This window comes from Crocodylus siamensis, chromosome 3, assembly GCF_052110815.1.
Source record: "Crocodylus siamensis isolate JL-2025a chromosome 3, ASM5211081v1, whole genome shotgun sequence".
NCBI lineage: Eukaryota > Metazoa > Chordata > Crocodylia > Crocodylidae > Crocodylus > Crocodylus siamensis.
The window spans coordinates 246,715,700-246,726,300 of NC_143397.1; the positions used below are offsets into that span (position 1 = coordinate 246,715,700).

General features: G+C 38.8%; 1 protein-coding gene across 9 annotated transcripts in view; it reads left to right on the plus strand.

Annotated features, from left to right (window-relative positions):
• PHF20L1 (PHD finger protein 20 like 1) overlaps nucleotides 1-10,601 on the plus strand; it is an 84,641-nt gene that overhangs the window by 22,666 nt on the left and 51,374 nt on the right. For 6 of the 9 annotated variants that reach the window (XM_090040678.1, XM_090040670.1, XM_090040672.1 and 3 more), the window contains 2 exons: nucleotides 3,115-3,322; nucleotides 4,042-4,170. In XM_090040678.1, coding sequence (XP_089896804.1) covers nucleotides 3,115-3,322; nucleotides 4,042-4,170 — 337 coding nt within the window. The remainder of the gene's footprint in view (nucleotides 1-3,114; nucleotides 3,323-4,041; nucleotides 4,171-10,601) is intronic. The other 3 variants (XM_090040679.1, XM_090040671.1, XM_090040674.1) reach the window with 1 other exon arrangement.

Below are 10,601 nucleotides of genomic sequence, written 5' to 3' on the forward strand. Positions count from 1 at the left end.
TAAAGAAAGACTTCAGGAATCACTGAAGTTTTTGTTCCTCCTCCTCCTCCTTCACCTTCTCTTTCTAATGCTGTATTGAGGAAAATAAAGGTTTCTAAATCAGTTCCAGACAAACATTTGAAACACTTGGAGTAGGGATTTCTGTGCATATTGAGAGAGAAATGTGCATCGTAGTTCACTGGTTCTCAACTGGGGTGCCATGGTGGCAGCACCCAGGTACAAATGTCTGTGCGTTTCCCCTGCATTACGGCTCTCTAATTGGCCTAAAGCAGGCGGCAAAGCTACCTTGTGCCGTGCAGCGCTTCCTGGAACAGTGCCCCATGCAACTCCTGGAAACAGGCCACCTGTGACGGGCCATGAGACTGTTCATTTAGGCGGTCACTTAGCAGAACTTCATGGTAAAGATAAAGAATTTGCCTTGTGCCTTTAGTTTTATTTATAGCCTTTCTGCTGAAATAAAATAAAAATTGACTTTAAAAGTCTTTGGCCAGCTCCCTTCTTTGAGTTGAGTGGTCTTTAAACACTGTGCTGAATGAACATAAATAGAACGCTTGCAGTGTCCAAACCTTCCTGTCCTGAGTTTTAAACATTTAGACTCCCGAGTGTTTCCTCTTTACAAGTAACCCCAACCAGTTACAAGGCTCTGAACCTGAAAGAGTTCAAGTGTATGAGTATAGGTCTGAGCCAAGCCCTGTTGCCTGTAACTGGCACTCCCAGATGAAAATTAGAAAGTCCTCCCTTGAAGACCCTTACTGGGATTTAACCCCCAAATACCTTTTTCAGCATCTCTGAGCAGGTACCCTTACGGGTAAAATGGGGTTTTTATTTATTAGGTTTATGTGCTTCTTTCCCAAAACGTCTCAGGGCAGCTTATAATACAAGAGAAAAAGACCTAAAAAACAGCAAAAATTAAAATGAGCAAGCAACCTCTCCTTTCTCCTCCTTCCCCCTGGAGAGAAAAGTCATCAAATTCATGTTAAGAGGTGTTAAAGGATCTGACTTTGTCACTCCACTAATTCTGTTTACGTAGCTTACTCAGAACTGCTTTTATTAACTTGTAGACCTAAACTTCTGTACATTAAAGAAATAAAGTAAGATAATCTGAGATCATTAAGCTAATACTACACAACAGATAGCTTTGCAACGTGACTTCTTTCCCTTGCTCTTTTTTATAATTTATTGTTCTTAGATGATAGAATGTGTGGGGGAGAAAGTGTTTATTTCCCCTGTCTATTAAGTATGACTATCTGGTATTGTATAAATGATGTTATTGTCCAAGCATCTTGCACTAAGTGAAGGATTTCTGCTATTTTGGGATTGGGCAAAGATGGCCACAGCGTGTATTGCAGAAGCTCCAGTTGTCTTTACTTTTGCAGCTAATTCTGTAGATCAGTTTAGCAGAGATTTATGTTGTATACAGTTTGAGACAAGGATTTTGTTTTTATTTGGGGGTGTGCATGGTGCCTTGCTCTTAGATGGTGCTATATAAGTAATCTGTGCAGGTGAGTGTCCATTAAATATTCACCCCAGACTGGTAGATACCTGCTTAATCAATGTTTCTTGACAGCCCCAGAAGAATTTAAAAAAGAGGAAGCAAATTTAATGTGTTAGTGAGAAGAGAAACATTTGCCTTCTCAGGAAGCACAATTTGAAGCAGTCGGGGGCTCACACGTTAACTGAAGGATACATATCTAGCTGATTTTGTTGCATCTCTTCTCTTAGAAATACACTTGCTGAAAAGCAGTGGTAAAAATGTGAATTAAATGTTAGGTATGGGGAAAGAGAGGGAAAAATATGAATATATTGCATTCATATAAACTAAAGTAATAGCCTCCTCTTGCCTTTAAAGAAGGCACAAAGAATAGGCCTCAGGATAGTGATGGGGAAAAGTAACAAGAATTATAGGACAAACATGGTTCCATGTGAAAAGGGATTTAAAGGACCAGGATTGTTTGGTTTACAAAGGAGCAAAGTACACTGACTGGTAGCAGGGAATTTCTGTTTACTTTGCTCATAATATGGTAGTAAGGAAACAATCCTGTATAAATTGCAGCGTGTCTGCACTGGATGAAGATGCCTCTTATAGGTGTGTGCTCCAAAAGCATAGAGGAAATTGTTGTCCTTACCTTAGTCATTTCGGAAGTGTGTATTTGAGAGTGCAGTCTAAGTGTACCTGGATATATGCATGAAGCCAAGCTTTCATGGTTGATAATGGATGATGTTTTCTTGTAATATGTTTATAATTTTAAAATATTCCTTGGGTTGAATACTGTGATTGTTGTGCTTTTTTCTTTCTACATATAGCCTGTAATCTTTTGTGAAATTTCCTGCTACCTGATGTTTGTACAAATGATTTAGAACTGCAGAGTAGTGGAAGAGAGGGCGTTAGGAGTCGAGACACCTAACATCTGCTGTTGTTTATTCTGGGGACAAGTGCAAGTCATACATACTGTATGATTCAGTTTACCCATCTGCAAAATGGGAGTAATCTTTTACTACCTTGAAGGTGGATTGTGACTAATTGCTGTTTGTAAAGCCTGTTGAGATTATTGGATGAAGCTTGCAAAGTATATCACAGTAAAAATAGGATCTGCCATTACTCCAGCAATCCTTGCAGGCTGTGTAAGAGTTATCACTTCAGGATCTTACTTGATTATCAGTTTGAAATCAGAAGAAATCTATTCATGTTTTATGTAGTGCTTTTCCTTTTCAAACAGTGAGGACAGTGTAGGTTACACCTGGAGGCAGCATGAAAAGGTGTTAATATTTCAGCAGTTTATTTTGGGGTGAAGTTTCCTATATTTCTATAGGAAATATAGATTAGTTACTAGGGAACAAAGACAAAAGTCCTTGAAAAGCTAATAATACAGCAAATTCTTTTTTTTTTTTTTTTAAATATCCACATAGTGTTCTGGGAATACATTTGAGTTTACGTACAATATGTAGGCAATGTGAGAAATATGGTTGGCTGACTTTTTGCATAATAGTCCAAACTAAACACAAATATACATGAACAGTTCTGCAGGGATGAATTGAACTTTATTTATAGATGGATGCTAGTTGACTCTCAAATGGCTACTAATGCTCCCCCACCTTTTTTCCCCCTTCTTGAAGGATTGGATAGCTTTGGTCAAAGCTGCTGCAGCAGCAGCTGCCAAGACTAAAACTGGAAGTAAACCTCGGACCAGTGCAAACAGCAATAAAGATAAAGAGGAGAGAAAATGGCTAAAAGTACCTTCAAAGAAGGAAGAAACCTCAACTTCTGCAATCATACAAGAAGTCCAAAAAAAGGAAGAGGAGCCAACATCCATTGAGCCATTTGGTACTAATTGCTAACGCTGCTTTTCCAAAAGATTGCAAATAGGCCATATGTTCTTTCTGTCCATCAGTTATTCACAACCTCAGAATCCCTATTGTATATATTACAAAATAGTATTACCGGTGAAGGAGATACATTCTTTATATAGTTATCAATTCTGAAGACTGGAATAATGTTAATCAGTTTGATTTTTAAATGCAAATGTCTTCTTCCTGTTTGTCTTAGCTGTGCTTTAATAGGTTCACCCTGAGATTTTTGTTAATTTTTCCTTCAGAATTTTAGTTTAAACAAATCCATAAGGTGCTTGGCTATAATGGTAGCTTATGGGTAATTTTAAAACAATATTTGTAGTGCATATAAGTGGCTTCATATTGCAGGGGCTCTCAAGATTTTTACTTTTAGATATATAAATCTTCATTTTCGTTTAAACAATAGCTGTATCCACTTAACTCAGAACTTGTCATATTTTGTTAACAGTTCTTAATTGTTAAGGCAATTCTCAGCTAATAGTTGAATTCATGCTCCTGTCAGTCTTGGTATTTGGGATTTTTATTTTGAATAATCACAAAGAAGAAAATTAAGTGGCTAATTATGACACATTATGCTAACTTTTCAGTGAAAAATACATTATAGAATATCTTTACTGTTGCTAAGAAATGCTTATAATGTGAATTTATAGATGCACTCTTCTATGTCTTGTGTTTTTTTTTTTTTGTTAAAAGTAGGATTTCCTGTAGTGGATGTTCCAAAGATGGCCTTTGTGCAAGCAGAGAGCACATTATCACACAAGAGGAAAAGTAGTCTAGGCAACACATTTCAGGCAAAGAGAGCTCGTCTTAACAAGATCACTGGTAAACTATCTTTTTTTTAAATTGAAATTAACACTACTCTTTATCATTTCCAACTGCTTATCCTTGTACATAGGTGCTATAGTAAAGGTGTTATTTTTTTGTTAGTCTTTGCTGTTGGAAACTTTAGTGCACCTCACAGTTTGAAGTTTGTGTTTTGACCTAGGTTTTCAGTTCAGTGACTTAACCTTTCTGAACAGACATGTTTTTTGAGCAGGTGCCTTCAGTATAATAGCTTCATCTCCTGTCTAGTTCTCTCCTTTATTTTGGATGAGAATTGGACCATGCATGGGCTCTTCTCATGGCCATGGGCTTATATTATACTATGTGACTGCCAATACATTGGCAGAGTAGCAATAGCATTCCCTTTGGAGGCAGCTAAATACTTTGTCCCAGTTTGTCTTAAATTAGGGTGGTTTCTAGAATATTATATTACAAAGGGATTTTTTAGAAAGCTTGAGTACTAAAGCACTGGAAAGGGCCACTGGGGCTTAGGGCTATAAAGTCCATTTTTCTTGTTCACAGGTAGCCATTTTTCCAGAGTCCTAAAAGTCATCCACTCCATCCTTCATTCACTACAACCACAGACCATATTACAAAGCCAGTAATACCCTACAGTATATCACCGATGAAAAGCAAGGGAATTCAAGGCAGTGCCAATGCCATGCCATTGCAAGGGATTTTAGAAGTTAAAAAGGGTATATTTCTCACTTTTAAAAGAAATAATGACTCATAGTCATTCCAGGGAACCATGCACACAGTAATAAAATAAACTGTCATAGCAGGGTGTGGAATATTAGGTGACTGGTCTAATAATTAAGAAAATTGAAATGTGAATTGTGTTCTAAACTTGGCCAAAGATTTTCGTTTATAAGTCTGGGCAAACCATTTTAACCCCCCTGTAGTCCCTCCCCCCTTCAATCAACTGCATTGTAACTTCCCCCTTAGCTTGTGTTGGATGGGCAGATAGGCTTGTGCCTGGGTTGTGACATTTTTGCTCAACTAGAAGTAATGCTGCTCAAGGATCTTGTTCAGTTCTCAGTGTTTGTGAACCATATTGAACTGTTGTGGTAGACTATCCTGTGGTATACTTCGAACATCTATTTTTTTCTGTATTAGTGACCTGTGAAAATTCATAGAACTTGCTTTGAAATCTTACTAGCTATTGTTGCAGAAGAATTTGTTGTTTGCTAGCAGAGCTATGGTAAACTAAACTTAAATCACACAGGGAAAATTGTTTAATTTAATATCAAACTTCTTTAATGGGGACTAGGCAGAACTGTTAGAATCCAAGAATAAGTTGTGAACACGACTCTCCTTTTTTCTTTGTTTATGTTAATATGACTTTCTCTAAGAAGTAACTGAGTATGTTCTGTTTAGTGTATTGGTTGTGCATAAGGTTAAATATTTTGGGCTCTGCTAGTAGCCAGAAGACTAACAGAGAACCTAATATGAAAAAGGCCAGAACTGTCAGTCTGTAAGTAGTTGGAAGGATGCTGTCTTCAGATTCAGAGCAAAGGTTTTTGTTTTGTGTTAAGCTTAGCTAATAGGTTTTGCGCAGGGTGCCTATTACATGAGTGCGGAGGCTGCTCCGATTCGCTGGAATTCCAATGTGTTGGAGCAGACTCATGGCAATTGCTGCGCTCCAGCAGCTCACTGCATCTTGTGTATCAGCATCCCCATGCTTCAAAATGGTGGTGGAGGTGTTTTATCTAAAGCTTGTTCAAGCTTTAGATAAAGTGCCCCCACCACCATTTTGAAGCACAGGGGCACTGATACGAGATGCTCCAGGGACTTTAATTAGGGGTTCTCTAATTAAAACATGCCTCCCAGCCCCAGCATGTGTATGAATGCCCTATTTTTGTTGTTCTCCTTCTCCTCACAAGTGCCTTGCCATGTTTGTTAGCATCCTTTAAAGGATGAAAGAGTTTCAGTATTGTGCCTCAATATGTGGTGACTCTTTGATGCACTAAGCAGTACCAGACTGAAAGTATACTTATTTTTGGCCAATTTGATTGCTGTCCAGATGTTGACAGTAACACTGAAACAGACCGGTGTGGTGCGAGTTTCCTTCCATTGGTGCTTGGAATCCTATGATTCGCAGCAACTGAAGACCGTTCATTCTGCAGTTCTGGAGGCAGTGCTCCTTTTGTTGAGAAGGAGCGATTCCATGTTCTCACTGGAGCAATAACAGAAATGTGAGACTTACTAACCAATCGGTTTCATTAGCTCAGTCTAGTGAATGTCATGCTCCAGCCATTGGTGCTCTCTCACTTGCCAAAGATTAGTTCCTGTTTGCTTGAATGAATAGGTTAATTAATTTTTCAAGACGTTTTCAATATGTGCTAGTTCTTACTTTTTTAAGTGTCTTAAGGATGGTTTTAAGTTAAGCTTTCAGTCAATTCCAGATTAACATGTATGATCTTTGATTGTGATTAAACTGTTTTAAAATTAAGACATTCTTTCCATAACTGTTTCTAGATTTCTGTGATTATAGTGTCTACTGATGAACTAATGTGCTTAGAGCACTTTAAAGATGAAAACTGTGATGCCTTTGTTAACAATTAACCCTTTAAAATTATGCTTGTCTCGAGCCTCAGCCTTCACTTCCTGGCTGAAGGCAGAGGTATTGGGCTGTGCTGATATACCAAGCAGAATGAACCTGAGGAAATAGTAAAGCATTGTAGCTGCTAAACTGAGATGCTCCAATAAATAGATGTTATTCCAGCAACTTCCCCTTAAGAGCTGTGTAGGGGTTCTTGTTAGAGGGAAGGGGGTACATGATTGGGTGGAGGATTCAGGGTCTAACAGTTTACTGCTGGGAGGGTATTTGGAGAGATCTCAGTTCAAGCCAAGTAAAACAGGACTTGAAAACTCATTTGTTAATGGCTTACTGGTTCCTTGCCCTAATAAAAGTAAGGGCAGTGTTGTAAGAGATCATAACAAAAAAAGCAAAAGCATGATTGGTGAACAGATGGTATTACCACATCTGAATTCTTTAATAATTTTTCGTTATTTAAAAAACTCCAAATATGTTTTCATCTGACTTATGCTCTCATTAAAAAAGATTTTTATAGTATTTGTGGATCTTTGTTTCCCATCTGAAGTCATAAACAGAAGACAATATCCAGCTTGACTGCACTGAATTAGGTGAGGCTCTGTTCCCTCGGGCACCAGCTGGGGTAACAAGGGATAAGGGCCACAAATTGATTGAGAGCAGGTTCAGGCTTGATATCAGGAGGCATTACTTTACAGTTAGGGCTGCCAGACTCCCAAGGGAGGTGGTGCTCTTCCCTATCTTGGGGGTGTTCAAGAAGAGGTTGAATAGATATCTAGGTGGGGTATTATGATTCCAGCACTTGTTCCTGCCCAGGGCAGGGGTCAGACTTGATGATCTGTAGAGGTTCCTACCGACCTTAGAAACTATGAAACCATGAAATATCAGATGGAGAAATAAATTGTAAAAGTAGTTGTACATTTAATTATAGCCTGCGTTTTTGTCTTAAATGTCTCTAGTGATCAGATGGACAGAAATGTAGCTTTATGGTAAATAAAAGAATTTCATTCTCATTTAGGCTTCTTCTGAAATATTTCTAAGCTATCAGTTGGTAATAGGGTGGCCATCATAGAGGACAGTCTGATTGTCCTTTGTCTTCTATTGATATGAAACCCGTGTTGGGTTTTGTATCAATAGAGGACAGAGTAGCAGAAAACCAGAATGTCTCTATGGTGGCCACCCTATTTGGTAATGAAGTTGCCTCTGAAGCAGAAACTGTGCATGGCATTATTTGAAGATATTCTTTTAAGGGTAGGTAATCCATTTTAGTTGGACTGCTCCCACAAAATAATTTTTAAAAATCTACCTGACTGAGATACTGAAACATAAGAAAAGCTTACTGTACATATACCTTTTATTATTAATCTGGTATTTTACGTCCATAATATATGATGCTGTGCTGCATGGCAGCCAGTCAACTACGTATGTATAAAAGACTTGTAGGTAACATGTCTCATCACCATCATGAGTTCTGAAGAAGTAGCAGCCAGTTATCCGGTGACTATTCCTAACAAATTAAAAGTGGGGAGAACAAAACATCTGCTCTTTTCCACTGCCTGATCCCTCCCTTTTTTGCTTGTAGCATGCTGCTGTTTTACGCTATAAGCTGTTTCTTACAAGCTTCTGTTTCCACACATGACTGTAATTTCAAGAACAAACTCGTTTTAGTGAGTTTAAAAATATTTTCAGGGGCACAGACAGACATGGATCTTTGGGTAAATGTGGTACCTTTGATTTAGACCAACTAACGAGTTGGAAAAAAGTATTCGATGCAAGCTTTTGGGTACAAACACCCTTCTTCAGGCAGAGGGAGAGACAGTTAGACTCTTGAATTATACATCTTGAATTGAAGCCAATGTTCTGCTTATGTTAATTTAAAAAAATTTCCCATAAATATATCTAATAAATATGGCATAAATAATGTTAGGAATATAACACCATTGCCTCTAGTCAGTCCTTGTGGGAAGTAAAAAATCAATAGCAGGTCTTTAATGGAATGCTTTCTGATTGGCAGGAGGACATCTCCTAAACAGCTGACATGAGGAAAACCCAGAGTTTGCTAATTAATAACACTTTGGGAATAACATGGTAAATTGCTTGGGAGCATGATTAATTTTCCATGGAATATAGTAGCAGTACTTTATAAACTGTGCCATTTAGAAAATCCAACGGTTATGAGGAATCAGAACTCTGGGTAGAGGCGATATCTTTTATAAAATTTATTAAATATTTGCAAAAGTCTTTATTTGCAAGCTTTTGGGTATACTCATTCTTGCAAATACAGATTATTTTCTGTTTGCAACTATCTAGTTGGTCAAATAAAAGATATCACCTTGACCCAGAGTTACGATTCCTTTTGCCTGTAGACCAATGTGGCTACAACCTGTATCCCTGAAACAATGATTATTAGTGCACTTGTGATTTGTCATCTGCAGTAATCCCTTGCAGCTGAGGATGATTGTAACTGCAATGAACAGCTGCAAATACAAGTGAATATGCATCTCCTTGAATCTTTGCACAAGCACACGGTGACCAGCTTCCATAGCCATTACATCATGCCATGTGCTTATGCAGTGATTCAAGAAGATGTATAGTAACTTGCATGTGGCTCTGGAGCTGCAGGTTGGCCACCCCTGTCTTAGGAGGCAGCTGCTGCTCCCACTGTTAAATGGCAGGAGATGGATTTTTTCCAGCCTGTTTTTTCCAGGAACTTTATTGCCTCCTTTAGCTTGGACATTAGGCAGGTTTGAACAGGTTTAGGTCTTTTCGCCTCAACATTAGTTGATGGTATTTCTAGATAAAGTAAGCCCTTGGACAGACATGAGTTAACCTGTGGCAAGTCAAGCTGTTCCAGTTTTAGAAAAAGCTGTAAACATGTGACACAACCCTTAAAACTGGTTTAACCAGCTTTCCACAGTGGCAGATTCACCCCTAGATGAATTTGGGTTAAGATTCTGGACAGATGAACAAGTTATCACAAGGTAACCTACGGTTTGAATTTATGGCATGTCAGCTACTTTAGTAATTGCCCATATGCATATGCTGTCCTTACAATAAGCATAAGGTAGCTTGCTCCTCAGTAAAAAATAAAGTAAGTTACCTTGCATTTATTGTGGTGTAAGAGTGCACAAGGGCAGTTAGCACAGAGTGGCTGATAGGATACACGTTTTAATAGCTTGTCTGGCCGCCTTTAGATTGGTTAGACTTTCAAATGATTACCTTGCAGTACAGAGACTACCTGTTTCCCATGCTCTTAAGTGCATAACTTATATATGAACAGGTACCACAGTGTGATTTGCTAAAGGCTTATATTTCCAGCTCATCTTGTCTGTTCATGTGTCCAAACTTGTGAGTTCCTGCATGACAGTTTAGAAACGCCTACTGGTGTGAAACACCTACTGTTTACTGTGGAGCTGACTAATTAGCTCCGCAATAAACGTCCCAGCATCTACATGTGCGCCCCTATTAGGGTGCAGGAAACTAATCAACTCTGCAGCAGGGTGGTACTTGTAAATACCTGCCAGCTAGTCCTGCCCTGAAGTATCCTCGTGCCCCAGCCAGCCCCTCCGCAGCACATTGAGCCTGGTTGGAGCAGCCCCAGGTTGGCAGGCTGCTCCAACCCAGTTCATTGTGCTATGGTCCAGATGCATGTGCAGATGGCGACCCTGGGAGCTTCCCAGAAGCAGCAAGCTCTGGAATATATTTCTGTGTATTAATGACATGTGTTGATGCGCCTACTTAGTGTTTGTCTAAGAGCCAGCAGTTTGAGGTTGACAGATGTTTAAATTTGAGTGTTAGTGGTTTTGTCTATGGATTTGTGATTGAAGCACCACATACTGATACCGCAGTTAGCAAGACCATAGTGGGTATCTGTTAC